Source organism: Calliphora vicina, chromosome 1 (assembly GCF_958450345.1).
Source record: "Calliphora vicina chromosome 1, idCalVici1.1, whole genome shotgun sequence".
Classification (NCBI taxonomy): domain Eukaryota; kingdom Metazoa; phylum Arthropoda; class Insecta; order Diptera; family Calliphoridae; genus Calliphora; species Calliphora vicina.
The window spans coordinates 146,029,125-146,051,850 of NC_088780.1; the positions used below are offsets into that span (position 1 = coordinate 146,029,125).

The 22,726-nt window shown below is 29.8% G+C and overlaps 3 protein-coding genes across 4 annotated transcripts; 1 reads left to right on the forward strand and 2 right to left on the reverse strand.

Moving 5' to 3' along the window:
* Positions 1-277: 277 nt before the first annotated feature.
* Pex11c (Peroxin 11c) lies at positions 278-8,740 on the reverse strand. 2 transcript variants are annotated; one of them, XM_065509483.1, is made up of 5 exons: positions 8,549-8,740; positions 1,260-1,442; positions 1,016-1,197; positions 856-912; positions 278-782 (listed from the first exon to the last, which is right to left on the reverse strand). In XM_065509483.1, exons 1-5 carry the CDS (start codon positions 8,612-8,614, stop codon positions 566-568), a joined length of 705 nt encoding a protein of 234 aa, XP_065365555.1. In that variant the 5' UTR covers positions 8,615-8,740; the 3' UTR covers positions 278-565. The 2 variants fall into 2 exon arrangements, with proteins under 2 accessions (XP_065365555.1, XP_065365561.1); XM_065509489.1 differs by lacking the exon at positions 8,549-8,740 and adding an exon at positions 3,736-3,951.
* Positions 8,741-12,083: 3,343 nt separating this feature from the next.
* wda (will decrease acetylation) lies at positions 12,084-14,871 on the forward strand. The gene is made up of 7 exons (XM_065516041.1): positions 12,084-12,239; positions 12,311-12,477; positions 12,556-13,407; positions 13,467-13,745; positions 13,800-14,100; positions 14,160-14,506; positions 14,568-14,871. Exons 1-7 carry the CDS (start codon positions 12,117-12,119, stop codon positions 14,707-14,709), a joined length of 2,211 nt encoding a protein of 736 aa, XP_065372113.1. The 5' UTR covers positions 12,084-12,116; the 3' UTR covers positions 14,710-14,871.
* Positions 14,872-16,563: 1,692 nt separating this feature from the next.
* Wdr37 (WD repeat domain 37) lies at positions 16,564-21,631 on the reverse strand. The gene is made up of 5 exons (XM_065516042.1): positions 21,273-21,631; positions 20,660-21,209; positions 18,915-19,289; positions 18,598-18,844; positions 16,564-18,514 (listed from the first exon to the last, which is right to left on the reverse strand). Exons 1-5 carry the CDS (start codon positions 21,427-21,429, stop codon positions 18,389-18,391), a joined length of 1,455 nt encoding a protein of 484 aa, XP_065372114.1. The 5' UTR covers positions 21,430-21,631; the 3' UTR covers positions 16,564-18,388.
* Between the last annotated feature and the right edge of the window lie 1,095 nt (positions 21,632-22,726).

Here is a 22,726-nt window from a genome sequence, read left to right on the forward strand (position 1 = left end):
TTTTTGGATTTTCAATAGCAACCGATCCAGGATCATACCTGATATAATGATGAACCAACATGATTCGACTCCACCATCTATAATTATCCATATAAGGCCCTTAAGGGCTCGGTTATGTAATTGAAGAATCAATAAAAAAAAAAAAAGATCCAGAATGGGTTCGAATGACAAACTCATATTTATATTTTCGAATTTTTTCATTACTTAAAAACTAAGTTTAAAGTTTTTTATTGAGAATTTAAAAAACTAATGAAAACATTAAAAAATACTTTCATGGTTTTATTTCAAAAATAGTAGCATTTTATTTATATTTTTTTTAAATTTCGGTGACGTTTGTTCCATTAACACGATAAAAACTTAAAACTAAAAGCAAGAATTTGTTTAATGTAAATATTGCTTATTTTATCTTTTTTTTGTTTACAACATTTTTCAAAAATAATATAGAGTATGTATAAATATTATTCTGACTAGCTTAAAATACAAATACACACATTTTACAAAATACAAATAACAAAAGAAAAAATCAGGTTTTAATCAAAACTGATGAGACACAAATACATAAATTTTATTTGTTTAGCTTCCGTTTCGCAAAAATTTGATAAATTCCTATACCGGCAGACAAAGTGCCAACAGCACCAATTTGGAATGTAGATAATTTGCCACCCCATAAATAACCTCTGGGTAAATAGCTGGCGGCATGCACGAAATCTAAGGATAATCTTATTAAAGATAGGATTTCGAGTCGCTGCTTTTTAATTTTAAGCTCATCTTCAGGAGATTTTCTAAAAAAATAAATGAAATTATGTGTTAATGGAAATACATATAGGAAAAATGAAATTGATTACACAAACTTACTTGGGATCCTTAATTTGATTAATTTTTTGTTGATTTATACCAAAATTGCGCAACGTACTAAAATATTTCATTAAAAACATAAGTTAATGTTAAAAAATATCAATTTCGATTTTGATAACAAAGAAATTATTTGACTTGTCTATAAAATATATCTACTTACCGCATTAGATTTAAATAGACTCCTATTACCCAAAAAACTGTATTCACATTATCCCAATAATCGGCGTTTTTTAAATCAATTATTTTATGCTCCGACAACCAGCATAGTTTCTCCACCGGATAATATAACAGATCTATTATATTGGCTGTTACACCCAGCACAGCCATAGTACGATCACTTTCCTATTTTAGATAAATTCTTTAATATACATACATATTATGTTATATAACTGTTATATACTTACATTTTGTCCCCAGCCATATTCCAATGCATATTGTATCATGGGTATATCATCAATTAAACGTAGTGTTGCACGGGCTCCTGATATGCGTGAACTAGCTATAGCATAACGTTTTGCCAATTCAGGTTTACGGTCAACATAATAGCCAGCTATTAATTTAGAGCCGTAACAAAGTGCTTTCATTACCTGCAAGAAAAATTGTTAAAAATTCAAATTTGAATACTTTTTTAAAATAACACCAAATATTTTAAATTTAAGAACAAAACTAGTGCAACATGTTTTGAACTTAAGATTTTTCCATACATATCCATGTTTTTAGGCATATCAGTGATTGATCATGAGGGGATCTCGAAATAAATAAAAATCTGCACTTACAAAAACAAACACGAGTTAGGGCCTTTTTATATTAAGGCATCGATTTTCTAATTAAATCACCAAAGTCCACTTTTCGAAGCTAAAGGATATTTTAAAATACATATCCTTAGATTTAAATATAAATAATATTTCAAAAATATAAATTGATACCATAAAATGTTCCTTAAAAAGATCGCATTATTTTGAATGTTTATATAGACGTTTACTTATATTTTATATCAAAATGGAAATACCCTCCAGCTTATCTTTTACTCAACTCATGCGAATTTTTAACTTAAAATTAAAAGCAATTTTTCTCTGTTATTTTTTTGTTATGGAAACAGTATTATTAATTTTTTACTTTTAAGTTAGACCAGAGACCGAAAATAACTCGTCCATATACCAAAAAACCCAAATTGTAACTGTCTGAGTAACAGAATTGAGAATTTTTCTTCAAATTTGCGAATTTTTTAAACATTTTTGTTTTGTAAAATTGCTGATTTAAAAAAAAAATGTTTGTTTTTTTAAAACATTTATATTTTTAAAAATTGCAATTGCAAAAAATTTCTTGTAATGAATGACAACCACGACTGAAAAAACAAAAACTTTTGAAACTTTTTTTCAATGTGATTTGAATAGGAAAACTCTAAAATGTTACTGAGTGAAGGTATTTAGAGCTTATTACAACATTTGAAGTGCAAAAATAGTAGTTTAAACTGAATATTTAATTTTTTAATTTAATTAGTATGTTTAGGGTAAGATGACGTCGAAAACTAAGCGCTCAATTAGCATGTAGTATGAAAATAATTTGAATCTGATTGTTTTTATACCCTTCACCATGAGTGGCAAGGGTATAGTATATAAGTTTGGCATTCCGTTTGTAATTTCTACATTTTTTATTTGCGACCCCACAAAGTATATATTCTGGATCGTTATAGATAGCGAAGTCGATGTATATAAGGCTATAATAGTAAGTAGTAATTGTAGGGTCAAAATCGGTAAAAAAAAAAAAAATAATTTTTAACCCGAATTTTTTTTCACCAAAAATTGGGAAAAAAAACTTTTTTAAAATAAATTAAAAAACAATTTCGAAAATAAAAAAAATTTGCAAAGTTTCTTAGTTAATATAACTAAAATTTTAGATAATTTCATACATACCCTTTTGCACCAAAAATATTTTCAATTGACAATAAAATAAACAAAAAAACTTCGAAGAAGATACCAAACATCAAATTACTAATTCCAATAGTTATATTAACATAGTTTTTAGGTAAAGTGTATAGTTTGAATTACCTATTGGCATAGATAATAAAACTTAATTTTTAGTTTTCATATAAAAAGAAATTAACTATGCAAGCTTAGTTAATATAGCCTCGATTATTTTTTTGTGTGTACGAAATTATACGTTTTTTCTACAATTTAAAAAAAAATATTTAAAGAAAAATATTTGCAAACTTTTATATAATTATTTTTTATATTATTAGAAAATATTCAGACCAAATTTCGTATTTTTAGTTCCACTTGTTTTAGCCATATTATGTTCAAAGTATTTTCACAAAGAAATTTTGAGCACTATCTCACTTAAAATTCAGTCGCTAAAAAATACAAATATTTGTCTTTAAATAGCTGGCCGCCACTGTATATAATTTGAGTAAATTTTTGGATGAACGTAGACAATATGCATATCAAATGAAAGACCTCTCATACGTACATATACATATATCACAGCTTAGAAATTCGGATACTCTGGTAGATGGAATACAAGATTCTGCACAGCCCCACTTTTACTTGATTTTTTTTAAATAAAAAACGCAAAAAACTTTTAAACGTCACTTAATTTGCAAATGCGCATAAAATTAAGAAATAAAGCTCAATCTGAGATCACTTATATTTCAGAACAAAAATCGATCATTAATCATCAATAACTTTGTATAATTAATAAGCGATTAATCAAGAAAAGATGATCGCTCTGTGGTCACTCATGTTCTGAAAAAAATCAATTCTTTAACTAAAGATTAATGACTTTTCGAAAAACTTCATATGAAAAATCGAGTTTATGTTTTGAATTAACTATCACAAATTGATTGATAAATATGAACATGCAAATCACTTTAAATTAACACACCTTTTTATTATTTCGCTATCAAAACATCGATATTAAATGTAAAACCATCTACTCGTACCACTCAGCTAATTATTTTCTCGTCAGATAAACATAATACCAATTATTTATTGAGTATTATTGTTGGCATTTAATTGTGATTGTTTCAAAACAATCAAAAAATAAAATAACACTAATGATAATGTAAACACGACCAATGGAATCAACATTTCTAGTGTGATTTATGACTGGTTCTTAGTTAAATTGAAACTGAATTGCTAAAATGTGAATGATGTACATACATCATAATACTTTTATTTTCAACAATAGACTAAAAATAGAAAAATTAAATTGTTAATACATTTTTAATAATTTATTCACAAGAGTCATATTTTTATTGTGTTTGAACGATTGTTTGAGGTGTTTAGGGGAGGAGACAGCCTTAGAGGCGTTTATTGTTAGTAATAAACAACGACGACGTCAATTAATAATTCAATTAAAAAGACATTTTTTATTCTACAAATAAAAAAAATAAAAAATAAACAAACAAACAAAAGTAAAACACGCTGTATTTCCAGAGAAGACAATAAGAGTTTTATTTTATTAATCATCATACTCACGCTACACAATTATTTCTTATATAATCAATTATGTATATTACTATTATTATTTAAGACGATTGTTTTTTTAGTTTCTCATTATAGACTTTAAGACGTTTTTGTAGAAACTGCGTTTTAAATATTTTCAATACAAGACAAAGATATCGGAAAAATCGTGTAAAAACGAATAGGACTCGATCTTACATCCATTGATTTTAATTAAAACCATAGGCATCATCACACATGGCTCAGTGATTTCAATTTTGAAAGTTTTCTGCAAGATGGCTCCCGAGTTTCCATGGAGAAATCCATGAATTAGGCTACGAAATGCTCCCACCAGTCTGATGAAAGCAAAAATATTTTTTCTCATCAATCTGGAAAAACACTTTATTGTAATTTGTAACCAAATTTTGTATTACAATAATATTAATTCATGCTTTTTTGCATATTTTCCAGTTTGTTTCTGGATTCAATATGTTTTTGAATTGATATATGTATGTATTCCAGCAATAAGTAATAACTGTGGTAAATGTAATCAAAATATAAACTTTTTATCAATCAAAATAAACTCTAACCTAGTATGAATATTAAATAGTAATTATTTAAAGTAGACCAAAATCTTTTCATTAAAATTCGCGATTTTTTTAAAAACTTCCAAAAGTTTAATTCGTTAGCAGCAGTGGTTGCTGAGTTTACAGCCCTTGGACGAGTGAAATCGGATCATTTCGGTGCGTAGAACCGGCTGTCGTGGGAATGTTTAGTTAGTTTACCATTTGACTAATATAATAATTCTGAAATTTTGAACAAAAAACTGTGGTACGAGTAAAAATTAAGTAATTGTAAAATGATTATAAGTAAATAGTTTTGTTTTGCTTACTCAAACGTTTTGTAGTAAAATCTCAATTTTCATAAAAGTGGACTTATCACATTTGCTCACTAAGCTAACGAATTATAATTATGAATAGTGCATACGTTTTACTAGTATGTAGTACACAGTTATGTAAATAAATAACAACTTTTATTAGCTATGTGCAAATATTTGCAGTAAAAGCTTACAAAATTAAATACATTCAAAAAATAATCAAGCACTGGAAGAAATATTTAAAAATTATAGCTGAAGTCGTAGATTATAATACGGCAAACACACCCAAAATAATTGTTATACATACGTACATAATTGACATTCCGTCAGCTAGTTCTACTTATTATTGTATTAATAATCTATAACATGTAAAAACAATTCTAAATACTTATAGATTGAGGAGTACATTCAACGATATCCGTATAAAAAATTTCTACATTTTTCATTTGCGACCCCAAAAAGTATATATGTATATTCTGAATCGTTATAGATAGCGGAGTCGATATAACCATGTCCATCTGTATGTTGCCGGTTACTTGTCGTCGGTTGCTATTTAAAATCAAGACAATCGGCCCACAAATGGCTGATATATTTATAAGGAAAAAATCAGAACAATCTCGATTTTTTACTTATTTTTGATCTACATATATCTGGATTATTAAGTCATTAATATAGACAATATGGATATCCAATAATAGATAATTCAAAATCCTTTGAAACTGCGTATATAAGGCCAAAGTAAGTCGGACCTACAATAAATATCATCACAAAAAATCACTAATAAATTTAAAAAATAATTTTTTCCCCATATATTATTTTTTTTCACTAAAAAAAAAAATATTTAAAATTTTTATTTTATAGTATAATTTTGTGAAGGTTATATAAGATTCGGTACGGCCGAATATAGCTCTCTTAGTTGTTTTATATAATTTTTGTACGTTGAACACAAGTCTGTCCACAATTCTAAAATCCTACGGTCTGTTATTATTTTCACTTTATATTTATTTAATAATTTTTTGTATGAATAAAAGTGTTGTTGAATATAAAAAAATATTAAAAATAGTAGGACTTCCCAGGTTACTGAGATAAAGCTATTAAAAAAATAAGTTTTTAGTGAAAACATAAATGTGGAAATATCTCGAAAACTGGCAGTACGAGGTTTTTCACGATAAGCCCATTTGGCATTAATGAAAAGAAAACCTAGTAGAATTTTATAACCGGTTATGGCCAATAAGGCTAGGTTGTTGAAAATAAATAATATAAAAAAAATCTTAGAAATATCCATACATATTTGATAAAAGGTCATGTTTTTGAAAACTTTACGGAATATAGTTTTTAAAACAAGTTTACGTTGTATTTTCACACACTGTATATTCTTGTCATTTGGGTGAGTACATGTACCTGGCGTTTACACATGCAAGTAACAGTGCAAGTAACTGAACACATTTATACGTTTGTTCTAACACAATTACTATGCATGTGTAAATTTACACAATTGTGTTAGTTCAAAAGTATGAATGTGTTGAGTTTTTGCAACTGTTACTTGCATGTGTAAACGCTAGGTTAACGATATTATATTGTAACAATGTTGGCTACTGTTATCCCTAAAATACCCTTTCAGCTGAACTACTGTTACCGATATAACTTAAATTATCGCTAAAATATCGTTATCGTGAAAAGTAAAATTATAACTTCAAAATTGGGAAATTTTTGAAATTGGCCTCAAATTTTTTTTGAGAATCCTCATGATTTAGAATTTTTTTTAATAGCTTTCAAAAATGTTTGAACATACATATATTCGAATTTTCGAACATAATATGTATTGCATTGTCATCAGGGTTATGCATGATCTAGAGATTATTTTATCAGCTTTAAGAATTTTTTGAACAAAACTTCGAATTTAATTTCGAAATTTTCGAACATAATACAGCATTGTCTGTATTATGTTAGTGCCATATTTCCGACTATTCGGGCCACGAGAACTGGTTCAAAATTCAGTTACTAATTTTGACCTAAAATATAGGTACAAACAAATAAACAAACATAGAAGCTTGTAAAAATACAAGATTTTGATTTGAGTGTATTTAAATTTAATTTAAAATATAGGTAATTGTAAATTTTATTAATAATTTAATTCTGGATGAAATTACCGTTATCTTTAAAATACAGTTATCGAAATAACTGCTATTTATCGGTACCGTTTCAAAGCGGTTGTCTACTTTGGTTGTATAAATAAACAAAAATACATTTCAAAAACTAACTCGCAGATTGTTTAAATATCCATATTTCTGTTACTTTGATGACAAATAACGAGGAAAAAGTACCAACCTGAGAGCATTTGAAAGTTTCAACTGCAATACTAAACCGTAATAAATTTAATTTTTAATTATAAATATCATTTAACGTACTGGTCGGATTGTTATACCAATTTGACACTGTATGGAGTTAAGTACTACTACACGTTCAATATACATATATTGACCGCGATCCAGTATCGCGGTACTTATTGAACGTGTAGCAGTATTGATGGATCGCAGAATAGCCTAATATTGTTAAATCCAGATCGCGATCCAAATATCACAATATATGTATATTGAACGTGTGGCAGTACCCTAAAGATTTCATAAATGTAATAAAATAATTTATGCATAACTTGACTTACGAACTTTTTCCTTGTTGTCACAGAAATATTACTGCATATTGTTTCGACTGTTAAAACAAAAATTTAAATCCGGAAATACATTATCTTGCCTAAATCATTGCCAACTATCGAAAACTTAAGTACAAAAAAAAAATAAATCATTACAATTGATTTTAAATGTTCGAAATTTTAGCATGGTTGCACTAAATTTATTTGTTATTTTTAAAGAAATTATAATTCAAGGTCCATTTCTTGTTGAAACAACGAGCGCGTATTTGGTTTTTATATACATATGAGTTCATTTATTGTTCTTTCATCATACGTACAACTCAAACCTACATAGCGATCGTTCATACGGACTAATAGGTAACATTTTCTTAACAAAAGCGATACATATAATATAATCAAACAAAATAAATAAAAACCTGTTGTTTATCAACGCTCAAACCAACGAACGAGCCAACCTAATGTTACTAAACAACTTCCAGTTATTTCAATAGTTTTTGTTTTTTGTTTTATTGGTAACAGTTTAATAGACAAATAAAAACTTGCCAACAATGCATATTTTTTCCTTTTTTATTTGCACCCACCATCAATTGATGGTTATAATTTAGTTGAAATCAATTAAGTGTAATTGCTTTGTTTATAATTCTCTAAATATGTACATATGTATGTAGGGAATGGCACGAGTATGTAGGGAAGAGTTCTTTGGTTCAATGTTATTTTTCACGTTACCTTATCGCGTCCACCATAAGTATCAATAATATCACAGAATTCATTCAGATATTTTTCCGACGACATTTTTACGCTATTAAATTTGTTTTAATAAATTAAATTCGTAATGCTTTTAGTATCTTTAAGTTTAGTTAAATAGTAACACATTAATGAAATGTAACCGCTATCGAGGAAATTTTATCAACAACTGAAATAAATAAATTTAGTAAACAGCTGATTTTAGTATCTCAGTGTTGTCAGTATTTTGTCTGTACTCATCCCCAGTTAACGTTTATGTATCCCCAAAACTCCTCAACAACATTTTACTAAAGCCCACTTGGCTTTAATTCTGAACTATGAACCGCAAAAATATGGTCCTAAACTCTAGTTTATGGGCACCACTCCAGATATAAACCTAATTTTTAGCAAAAATTCAGATTTGTATGCTGAACATAGTGGTATAATTTTATATTTGTTCGCAACTTAAGGTCCTACAAATTTCGGATGTTATGTATAAAATTTAGTTGATATTTATTTAATTTTTTATGTGAGTGCATAAGATGTTTATTACTGGATAATCTGGAAAAGACGACTTTTTTGATGATTGCTCTAAAATTTAGAGTCTAAATATAAAAAAAAAAAAAATTCACCCAAATCAAATTGGGCGATAAAGGTCCTAGGATGGCAACACTAGTCACTAATTAAACAATACCCTCAGTCGTATTTTATAGTATGTATGTACTACTGAAAATAAAAAAGCACTAAATTCATATCCATTGTCTATTCTTGACAAATATTTATTATAACAATTATTGACGTTTGTTGTCAAGACAATGTTGTCTGTGCTGAAGCACTAACAATTTTGTCATAACCCCCTGTCTATACCTAATTTGTATCATGATAAACGTCAAAATGGTTGTCAAGATACAAAATTATCAGGAATAGTCCCCATTTATTAGTATTATTGCTTCGTTATGACACAATTGTTAGTGCTTTGGCTCAGACAACTTTGTCTTGACAACAAACGTCATTAATTGTTATGATAAATATTTGTAAAGTATAGACAGGGGGTAACGATGCAATAACACTAATAGCGACTATACCTAATAATTTATCATGACAAGTATTTTGTAATCTCGGAATAGTGATTGATTTGAACTCTATATATAAAAAATAAGTGAATTCGCCTGTATTTATTTCAATTCGCCACTGCGAATTCGCCACTGCTGTAACAAGGTGACAGCAGTGGCGAATTGAAATAAATACAGGCGAATTCACTTATTTTTTATATATAGAGTTTGACATACGGGCGAACGGGCGGATATTTTTTATATATGTAGTTTGACATTTGGGCGTGCTATTTCTATAATCAGCTGTGCTGCCGATGGCACCTTATTAAATGCACCTTGTACGCCTTGCTGGTGTCGATTCTACTACAAGTACAACCAAGGCGAATTTATACAAGGTGGAGTCAGTCAAACAGCTGATAATTTTTTTTTTTCGCATTTTGGTTCTAACAATTGTCAAATCTTGTTTTTATATTTAAATACATACATACTCTAAGCTTATTAACAAAATATTTATTGTTTACATAAATAAGTAAAGCCCTCACTATTCAATTATCTACACTATATTAAGTTTAAATACTTATTTGTTAAATTTTTCATTTTGGTTTTTTGACATTTGTTAAGACCAATCGTTGTTTTTGTAGAACTAACACCACCTTGTATTAATTCGCCTTGAGTACAACATTACAAAAGCCGCTTGCAATTTGTTTATGTTGTATGTGCTGTCAAAGACTCCATGTTGTTCTTGTTTCTTTTACTTGGGGGTTACACGATCAAGTCAAGGTGCATTTAATAAGGTGCCATCGGCAGCACAGCTGATTATAGAAATAGTACGCACAAATGTCAAACTACATATATAAAAAATATTCGCCCGTACGCCCGTATGTCAAACTATATATATAAAAAATAAGTGAATTCGCCTGTATTTATTTCAATTCGCCACTTCTGTCACCTTGTTAAATACGCCTTGGATCAAAGTAAATTAATAAAGTAGACTCAGTAGAACAGCTGACTATTTTTTTTACTTTGGTCTGATCTGTCAATTCACTTGTGGTTGTTGTGGCGAAAAATACAACAAGCCCAAAAGCAAAAACAACAACAGGCAACTTTGACAGCTCAGACCTTAAACCAAAAACAAAATTGCTTGTGGTTTTTGTAAATGTTGTATTTGTTGTAGTACTGTCGCTACTTTATTAATTTACTTTGCCTTGGATCAAGTTTTGCCTTTCAAGTTTTAATACACTCACACTTTTTTACTAATACACTCACACTTTTAAGAATTGAAACGAACTTGCATTCAATTTCTCATTCAAGTTGGTTTTCAATTTTTCTTTCAAGAAAACAGCTGATTACAGGTTTTTTCCCAATTTGTACTAAAATTGTTTTCAAGTTGCGTGCTGCCTACGTCACAGCTTTCAATTTTTATAAATTTTGACAAACAGTATATGTAAAAGACTATCAGAAAAACTTGATCGTGTGGCTGCAGTGTTACGTGAATTTGTGAATTTGACAGCTTAAGGATCAATTAATCTTGATTGTAGTATTCGCAACCAAGGTGCATTTAATAAATAAATACGCCTTGATTCGCAACAATAATGAATTTGACATCTCGAACCAAGGCGTATTTAACAAGGTGAAAGCGAATTGAAATAAATACAGGCGAATTCACTAATTATTTTTGTTGTAGTGATGCAATCACCTTTCTAAGTGTGCCCTGGCTCGAACCTTAAACAAATTTAAGAAAAAAATTATGAATGGTGCCTAGGCGAATTTATAGAAGGAGACGACAGAACTACAACATGTACAAAAACAACTGGTACTTTATTTTTGTTAAAAGTTAATTGAACTGTCATAGTTGCCTGTTGTTGTTTTTGCTTTTGGGTTTGTTATATTTTTCGCCACAACAAATACACGTAAATTAACAGTTCAATTATCAAAACAAGTTATAAATGCACCGGAAGCAAGGCGAATTTATACAAGGTGGAGTCAGTCAAACAGCTGATAATTTTTTTTTCGCTTTTTGGTTCTAACAACTGTCAAAGCTTGTTTTTATATTTATATATCTATATATTCTAAGCTTATTAACAAAAAATGTATTGTTTACATAAATAATTAAAGCCCTCACTAATCAATTATCTACACTATATTAAGTTTAAATACTTATTTGTTTAATTTTTCATTTTGGTTTTTTGACATTTGTTAAGACCAATCGTTGTTTTTGTAGAACTGACACCACCTTGTATGAATTCGCCTTGGCCGGAAGCGGTGCTATCGACATTATCATATAACGAATACTCCATTTTTCTTTCATATTTCCCCAGTTTTTTGCCTGTTTTTATCACACACACACGATTTCTAAAAACATCTGTAAAAACTAGTATCGCACCATCTGGCGGTAGCAATTTTAAACTAATAGACTATCTCTGTTTTTGTGTAGAACAGACGGAATTCGTGCGAAAAACTATTATAAACAAAAATAAATAAAAAAAAAAACGACAAAGTATTAAAAAAACTATCAACAAATGAGTGTTCCAAGTAATCATCATGCATCTAGTCCATTGTGTAGTGGCAACAAGTCAAAAAAATCTAAAACCGACATTTTGCGCACGGCTGTGGGCATGTACCTGAAGCAAAAAAATTTTGTGGCAAGTAAAAATGGAAAAATGCATTTAGATAAAAGTTATTTAATTTTTGTGTATTTTATGTCCTATTTCAGGGAAGTGAAAAATTTCGCAAATCCGAATTGGTGTTGTTGCAAAATAGAAAAAACTTTGTTTTGCAAAAAATGCTTGATTCAGATTTGCATGGCGGCAACTCATTTGTCTTCTCCAATGTCTTGTGTTTAACCAACAACTATAATATGGTGGATCAACAATTTTCAAGGTAAACAAAAAATAGCATTCGGATATTGTGCTATAAATTTCATTGTAAATTCAATAATTGTTTTTATTTTTCCCGTAGATTTTCTCAATTTATAGAATCTCAAACAGAAGAAGTACGAGGGGAATTGAAGCGTTTTTATGCCCCCTTGTTGGCACACTTGTACATAGAATTAATAAAGGGTCGCGAAACAAAGGCAGCCGTAGACTTTTTGCGCAAATATTCACACTTAGTGGCACCCGTCGAAACGTACGAAGCTCCTTTTGCCACCAAAATTAATGGTTGTTCACTGCCGTCCAACGATGTTAATTTGGATTCTGGTTGGCAACATTTAAATATACGTTTTGCCAGGGAAGCTTACGCCGAAGAAGATCCGGAGCAGGATTATTTTATGAAATTAATACAAAAAATCTCCGCTTGCCAAAAATTAGATACTTTGGAATTAGATCCTGATGTGGCACAATTCCGTTCTGCCAAACATGAAATTCATACCTGCGAAGCAGTGGTAAATATACTGCGAAGATTTTTAGAGAAAAGGGGACATGTTTTGATATTGAATTTACTCAACACATGGATACATGTCCACATAATGGACCATGAAATTCGTCAGCATACAGAAGAAACAATCTTTATATCACCAGAAGATCATCTAGAGGACGAAGATGATAGTGAATTAGCCCCTACACTTAAAATAAAAACGCATTCATCCACAGAGAAGACGCATTCGTCGAATAAAAGACCACCAGAAGAGCAACCTGAAAGTACAATAAAATCAGAAGGAGATTCCTTAGAAGGTGGTGCTACCTCCAATGTAAGAGATACTATTCGTAATGTTAAGCAATGTTTAAAAACAATCAAAGATTCAAGGGAACAAATTTTTAAAAATTCTCTTGAGTTTCCTCGTATTGTTAGAATTGCCGATAAAAGTCAAGGGTAAGTAAATCAAGTATCTTGAAATAAGGTTAACTTATTGTTATTCCTTTTTTTTGTAGTCTTACATCTGCAGCATTAGATCCTCAGGAATGTCATTTAGTGGCTGGTTTTAATAATTCTCTTATACAATTATGGCAAATGAATCAACACTCAATGCGGGGTAGAAGTCTATATGAACGTTTTTCCTCCTCGCACTGCAGTTGGGAAATGAATAATTTTGTTGAGGAAGATGAGGATGAAATCGAAGAAGATATAAAGTGTCAGCATGCAACCAAAGATCTCCAAAAGGAATATTTTCAAGAAAAATATTATCAAAAGAAATATATGGACAACTCATAGTAAGTACTGTTCTGCCAACAATAAACAAAGCTTAAAATATTATCCTTTTTTAGCAATTCCTATGGAGGTGTGAGTTTACGTGGTCATAGTGCGGGTATAACAGACATAAAATTTTCTACACATTACCCTCTTATATATAGTAGTTCAAAAGACGGTTGTATGCGTTGTTGGCGAGCTGAGAATTTAAATTGTGGTGGAATATATAGAGGTCACCGTTACCCAATATGGTGTATGGATGAAAGTCCAGTGGGAATGTATGTGGCGACAGGTTCTAAAGATTTAACAGCGCGACTGTGGTCTTTAGAAAAAGAATTTCCCCTAATAACCTACGTCGGGCACACACAAGATGTTGAAGTAAACAACATAACATTTTTAATCCTATGAAAATCTATATTAAACGTTAATATTTTTAGTGTTTGGCTTTTCATCCTAATGGTAATTATATTGCCACTGGCTCTGCAGATTCCTCGGTGCGTTTATGGTGTGTTACTAGTGGGAAGCTGATGCGTGTATTTTCTGATTGCAAACAACCAGTTAGTAGTATTTGCTTTAGTCCCGATGGTAAAATGTTGGCAGCCGGTGGCGAAGAGTCTAAAATCCGTATATTCGATTTAGCAGCCGGTTCACAGCTAAACGAACTTAAAGATCATACAGCCATGATTACCAGCATAGCTTGGAGTTCGAATGGCAGACATTTAGCCTCAGGTTGTCGTGATGGCAGTTTAAGAGTATGGGATGTTAAAAAATTAACACCCATGAGGTAATGTTTTCATTTTTGAAATTATATCATATCTTTAACATAACTGTTTTTATTATTTTAGCGAATCTAGTTCGTATAACTCCTCTTCCTCGTCATCTTCATCGACTACATTGAACCGTTTGTTGGCGTTACCCACCAGTTGTCAACGTTTGGTTAAAGTATTTTTTACTAATAATGATACTATTACATGTCTAGGGAGTTAAATTATTCATAACATTAGTATTTTTTTAGTTTTATACCCAATTTTTTAATCGTTATTTTTAATGTTTTACACTAAGTACTTTTCGCAGACCTTTCCTATAATTGTTTTATAAATAAGACTGTTTATAATTATGAAAAAGTAAATTAAGGAGCAAACTTAAAAAGTGTGTTTATTTTAAATAACCTGGTAAAAGGAGTTGGGTTTTCTGGTTTTTCAAAATAACAGCAGCAACGGCGGTTTGAAATGATTTGAAATCAAACCCCTTCTCAAATGTCAAACGTTTCGTTCGTTGGTAATTGCATCAGTTGAGAACGGCCGGACCGATTTAGACAATTTTTTTTAAATGTTGGTCATAGTCCAACATAGGTTCTTACGGAATGAAAAATTGACCACGCCCACTTTTTAAGATTTATCGGAAATCGGCTAATTTTTTGTTTAAATGTTCATAGTAATCCAATTTAAGTTTTTACTGAAAGAAAAATTGACCACCCCAATATATCCAAAATCGCAGGACACCTGGCCGATTTGGCTAATTTTTTTTTAATCTTCGCAATAGTCCGCAAAAGTTTTTACAGAAATAAAAATTGTCCACGTCCACTAATACGCCCACTTATTAAATACATTTGCAAAATACATCGATCTGTGATCACTCATATTTCAGACCAAAATTAGATTACTTCTATAAAAACTCACAATATCTTAAATCATTAATAATTGGCCAATAAGCGTTTAATCAAGAAAACGAGCTCGATCTGTGATCAGCACACTAATTCTTAACAAAAAAACATCTAAATTCGCTAATAACTTGGTCAATAAGCGTTTAATCAAGAAAAAGAGCTCGATCTGTGATCACTCATATTTCTGACAAAAACTCGATTTTTTATATAAAAACTCACAATATCAAAAATCGTCAGTAACTTGACCAACAATCGTTTAATCAAGAAAAGGAGCTCGATCTGTGATCACTCATATTTCTAACAAAAAATCGATTTTTTATATAAAAACTCAAAATATCTAAATTCGTTAATAACTTGGCCAAGAAGCGTTTAATCAAGAAAAGCAGCTCGATCTGTGATCACTCATATTTCTGAAAAAAAACCAATTTTTTATATAAAATCTCAAAATATCTAAATTCGCTAATAACTTGGCCAATAAGCGTTTAATCAAGAAAAGGAGCTCGATCTGTGATCACTCATATTTATGTACAAAACACGATTTCAGATATTCTGTACATATATCTGAAATCGTTAGTAACTTGGCCAATAAACGTTTAATCAAGAAAAGGAGCTCGATCTGTAATCACTCATATTTCTGAACAAAAATTGATTTTTTATGTGCTGTTTTTCTATAGCGAACGAGTACTTTGAGTGAAAATTTAACATGTGTTTTGTTATTGTAACAAAAACAAAATACATATAAAAGGTCCACTCAAAGCATTCGTTCGCTATAGAAACAAAACACATAAATTTTCACACAAAGTACTCGTTCGCTATAGAAAAACAGCACGTTATTCATAATGATTTGAAAATAATTTGAGAACCTGACTCAATCATTCACTGACTTATCAGTAATGAGTGAGTGAATGAATGAGTCAGGCCTTGTATTTTTATTTATATAGATTTTTAAAAAAAATCCCAAAACGTCGATCGTACGTATACTTTAGTAACTGTGTGTATTTGTTAAAGTTAGTGATAATTGATTTCATTTTAATGTGGAAAAATTTTCAATGCATTAGCCTCTTTAATGCAGGTGTCTCAGGTCTGTTTATTGCATTAATTAATTATTAAAAATGTATTCATATTTTATGGCAAGTAGTAAGTAGTCTGATATTTTCATTAATTAAGTACTCAAACGGTTTGTTTTAATATAGATGTGTATTTATTATTTTTTTCATTAATAAAAGTTAGGATTTTCTAATAAAACCACAATACGTATAATAACATATGTATGTAAATATGACATTCATTTCTAAAATTCCATTTGTTTAGAGTGTTCAATAAGCAACATTTAAAATGTGTTAGTTTTTTTAGTTGTAATAGTAATATGTACGTAGTAATTAAATAGTTTATTCTCTTATTATTATTTTTTTTTAAATGATTAACAATTTTTAAAAATATACTTAATAAACTACGAATGCATGTTATAACATGAATACTAAACACGTACGTATGTATATTAGGGTGGCCCCAAAATTTAAGTTGCGGATGTTCCCACCTAAAATGAAAATTTGATTCATTCTAAGACTACGTTTTGAATTTTTTTCGTCCTGGGGTCAATATTTGGCGAGCTGGATCGAAGGATAAAAAGGTCCTTTTTTGGGGTTTTTCACATTTTTTCCATATTTCTTCCAAAGGAAGTATATGTAAATTTGGTATCATATGAAAGGTCTTTGAGAGACGCATTCAATTGGTTAAAAGAAATTTAAAAAAAAAAAATTTAATTAAAAAATTTTAAAAATTTTCGACAAAATTTTAGTTTTTTTTAATTTTTTCATAGAATTTATTCAAATACATAGATGAAATTTCTTGATCATAAACATCATGTAATTTCACCGAAATGGTTTTTCTCGTTTTTTAAAATTCAGTCCAGTTCAATGTTTATTCAAATTTGTTTAAACCCAATTTCATCCCTATCTGTTAAGCAGTTTTTCACATGTTACTTAAAATTAACAACAACATTCCAAAGGAATAACATTAAAATAATCATTATAGCGCGATGTATAGTAAATGTTTTAGCTTAAATTTAAATATTCGTAGTGTAACAAAAGAAAAGTATAAGAATTTATACATCGATGGAAAGCTTATAAAATTTGAGTTATTTTGATGCCCATACATATACTATGAATTGAGTACAGAGATTGTCAGATAGGGATGAAATTAGGTTTAAACAAATTTGAATAAACATTGAACTGGATTGAATTTTAAAAAACGAGAAAAACCATTTCGGTGAAATTACATGATGTTTATGATCAAGAAATTTCATCTATGTATTTGAATAAATTCTATGAAAAAATTAAAAAAAACTAAAATTTAGTCGAAAATTTTTAAAATTTTTTAATTAAATTTTTTTTTTTTTAAATTTCTTTTAACTAATTCAATGCGTCTCTCAAAGACCTTTCATATGATACCAAATTTACATATACTTCCTTTGGAAGAAATATGGAAAAAATGTAAAAAACCTCAAAAAAGGACCTTTTTATCCTTTGATCCAGCTCGCCAAATATTGACCCCAGGACGAAAAAATTTCAAAACGTAGTCTTAGAATGAATCAAATTTTCATTTTAGGCGGGAACATCGATACCTTATTTTTTCTCCATACAAACGGGGCCACCCTAATGTATATATATGTATGATTGATATTTTGACTATAATAAGAAAAAAATTATTTACTAATTATGATCTCCCATAATTTGGCATGAAAATGTATAATAAGTAGTAATATAGTAAATTTGTGACAATGGAGGGAGTTATGTGTTTATTCGAAAAAAAAAATATATATAACATCGAAAAATCATGAGTATTAGTGCAAAATTGATCGATTTTGGTAAAATATTTATAGAAAATATTAACAGTTTTGTTTTTGTTTTTTCCACAGAGTTTTTTGTAACAAATAAACAGTAACAAAATTGGAAAAATTAATGTAGCATGATATTATTTCAATTGGGAAGATTTTATTAGTTTTCAATTATCCTTTGGTAAAATTATGGACCACCCAAATACTCTACGATCAAAACCACATGAAAAGAGATCACAGTTTAGTAATGGTTCTTCAGCCCATGCCACTGACGATACCATACGTCTATGACCCTAAAAGAAAAATTATTTGATTTTAAAAGTATTTTTTTTTTTAATATTTTACATAAACAAATGTACATATTTGTTTAACTCACCTGTCTACTAGTGCGTGGCAAGCGTGCCACTCTTTGGCCATTCAAATCAAATAAACGAATTTGTCTATTGTCATGTGGAATTGCTATAATACCACCGCTGGACACCGCCAAACGATTTACTGAAGCATCAGTACGTATAGTTGTTAAAGCAGAACGCATATTTCGTAATTCCCAAACTTTAACAGTGCGATCATCAGATCCCGATACTACTTTATCATCTTTGGTAAAAACAGTTGATGTTACACTCCTTTTAAAGAATTTTGGAAATATAAATTTCAAACGAACTTTTTCATTTCATTCATTAGTTGTTGACTTACTCTGTGTGTCCCTGAAATACGGAAACACCCGGTATAGGATCTCGAAAGTCCCATAGGCGAAATGTTGAATCTCTAGAAGCTGTTACTACTAATCTCTGCGTAGGATGTGATGAAACATGAGTCAATTCGTGATCATGTCCTGTTAAAGGCTGTAAAGGTTCTCTCGTTTCCACATCCCATAAAATAGCAGTACGATCCCAACTACCTGTTATTATTTGATCCATATTAGGTAACCAGTCTGCGGCAACAACAACGGATAAATGACCGCCTGGACCTGTAAATTCACACAGTGGTGTACGCAATGTATCCACACGATCTCGATCTTCCGCTTGACCATCGCTGTCATCAAGTTCTTCTTCAGATGAATGTCCCTTCCTGCAGTTAGAAATAAAGTTGTTTATTATATTATGCTATGGTAATGAATTGTAATAATGTTTATCATAGATAATCCAAAATGTACACGTATTTAAAACAACTTTATTTCCATCCACATATCGTTCCTTAGCAACAATAAGTTCTTAAATCGAAATTAGATAAATGTTGCACAGTTTTCTAGATTTTCACAAAATCTTTTCAGAAATTGCTGACATGCCATAAGAAAACTGCAAGTTTTATTTAAAAACACGCAAGAGAGCTGCCCTGCGGTAAATTTGTGTCAATTGTTTTAAACGAACAAGCCTCGTGATATGATTAAAGATGACTATCACTTGACTTGTACAATTTATAATTTGTGAACTACATTTTTTATCAATGAATTTTTCAAAAAATCTGGTAAAAGTATTTTAATAAAATGACCAGTATGACCAAAATGACCAGTATTAAAATATCAAAAAAACGAATGCTTTTGATTAGTTCCGTGACATATCACAGAGTGCTTAAATGGTGTCAACTTATCCCCTCCAGGGACAACGCCATGTTAAAGTGACAGGTACATACATATAAAGAGTTTAAACTAGAACCCTATCACTTTGGAACTATTCACGAAACAAGTTTTGTGTTAGTTCCTGTTCTCCTAAGGTATATTCACCTGTGTATAATCATAAATATCCAATGCATACTTAAGATAAAAATGTTGGTGAAAAAAATTGTTTGTACAAAAAAAATTTTGTGAAAATAAATTAGGATGAAAAAAAAAATTGTAGCGGGCATTTCTATATCGACTCCGCTATATACAACAATCCAGAAAAATCGTATAGCAGAAACGCATTCTACGGAAAATTCTAAGAAATTTTCCATAGGTCTAAAATGAAATCCTATCTTGCGAATTTCGTCTTTTATCCAATGATATTTCAATACATATTTTTTTAATAGTTTTTCTTAGAATTTTCCGTTGATTGCGTTACTGCTATACGATTTCGACTCGGTCTAATGTATATACTTTATGGGGTCGGAAATAAAAATTGTAGAAATTACAAACGGAATGCAAAACTCATATTAAAGGGTTAATAATTTAAACAAAAAATACCAGAAAACTATTTTTCGATTCAAAATTTTTTTTCTTAAATAAATTTTTGGTGAACAATTTTTTCTTAAATAAATTTTTGGTGAAAAACGAAATGGTTTGGAAAAAATTTAAATTTTTAAAAAGGGAAAATGTCACTAAAAGCTAAATTTGTAAAAAATAATATAGTGGCCTAGTAGTCCACACTATTGAATCATTGAATGTTATAAATTTAATATTGTATGATACTTTCAATAAATAAAATACTTTAAATAAATAAATTTAAATACCTGTTTTAACTTACTTTGAAACTTCCCAATTTACAGCGGCCTGCCATATATGCGCCGTACCATCGCCACTACCGGTCAATACTAAGTCACGATTTTGATGGAATTTAATCGAATTGACCGATCCAACATGTCCCGTATACTGCAACAAACAACGACCACTCTCTATGCCCCATATGCAAGCGGTGTGATCTGCTGATGCAGTACCTATTATAGGTTGTCCAACTTTAGCAGCCACTTGCCAAACACCATCCTTATGGCCGCAGAATTCTCGCATTACCGTACTCACTACCGATTGAGCCTTAAAGCTCGATACAATACGACTAGTTTGGGCCTTAATTTTATGACTAGCTTTAACTTTACCTCCACTAGAGGTGAACTTGGATTTTAAGCTTTTGCTGCCCGAAGCGGATGTTGGTCCCGTCGCATTATCTGCATCATCATGTCCAGATACGGGTATAACCGCTGAGGCGGCATTAGTTCCACCGCCACTGGGATTCGTTGAGGTTGAACGTTCATATGATTGTATAGAATCTTTATTGGTGTAATTGTCTAACTTCTCTTGTACTATTTCGTAAAAATAACAGTCTCGTTGGGGTACATTATAAAATTATTAATACTTTTACTTACAGCTAAGGTTTTCCAAATACAACATTTCAAACTCCTTCTCAATTTGGGCAAATAGATGGTGTAGTCTCGCACGATATGGTGTCTCATCTGGTATTGTCATACCCATATCTTCCGCCAAACTCGAGAGACGCGCTGTACGATGTTTTGATGATTTCATATTGTCACTTATTTATAAAGTTTATCAAAGTTATTATTTTTTTATACGGAAAATCACTGTATACAGTTTTTTTCTTTTACCACCCACCTACCTCTTAGCTAACCGTGTAAAATGGAATTAGTTTTATATATATATTTCTTTGTTTTACAAAGAAATATTATTGAAATTAATAAAGTATTTCATTTTCTTGACATTTTTTTTAAAAGAAATTCTTTTTCAAAAATTAGTACGGGAAGTTTTCACAAAAGTTAAGTTGTTAATTTAATTAACATATCATAATTGTTCCCGTATTGACCATTTATACAGTGGAGTACGATTAATTTGTAAGCTTTATTGTACACTAAAAATTATTTAATATTTTTATAATTTATAGACACTTTTTGTATATTTTTAAAATATTTTTACTATTTTCTGAATAAAAAATCGCAAATATTTTTTGTGTTTTGTTTTTGTATTAATAAAGCTGCCAGACACTAATGAACATCTGTGCAGTTTTTGCAGCTAAAAATTAGGGTTCTATTGTCGATTATTTGAACAATCGACTTTTTGATGAAAGGACGAAATCGAAAGTTTGGTCGGAAAAAGTCGATAACGTTATCTCAAAAAAGTCTACTCTATTTAATTTAAAAAAAAAATTAATTGTAACAGTATCATGATGTTAGTGTTAGGTATAGACATATAATTTTAGAGTTTTTTCAATGTTTTAACACGGTTGTTAAACCATGTGTTTTAACAACTCTTTTATATCATGTTTTAACAGCATTTCTGGGGTGTAAGGCATCATTATCGGCGTAAATAAATGTTTTCTATAGATAACTCCTCGAAAACTTTATTATAGTAATGTTGCTCATGTTTGTAATTTTAGAATGAAAAAGCAACAAAATGATTGCTGTCAAGCTTAAACGTCATTTCATGTCATTAAAGAGTTGTTAAAACATATGGTTTAACAACCATGTTAAAACATGAGAAAAACGCCAACATGATGAGTCTATACCTACAACTAACATCATGTTAGTGTTAATGTTAAGCATTTCATATCGGTTGTAGATCCAGTGTAAGATATGTTAAAATCGACAAAACCAAAAAATTAAACCATTCGAAGGTTGTAAAGTAGACTTTTAAAAATCGATATATCGACATTTTGTTTAAAATATAGAACTCTAGTATGTGTTCATTAGCAAAATGCTTAAAAGAAATACCCAAAAACTCTTTAAACAAAACAAAGAAATTTGTTTAAATCTATATAAATATATAAATGTCTTTGTAAGTTTGTTGGTTTGTTTGAGCATCACGCCTA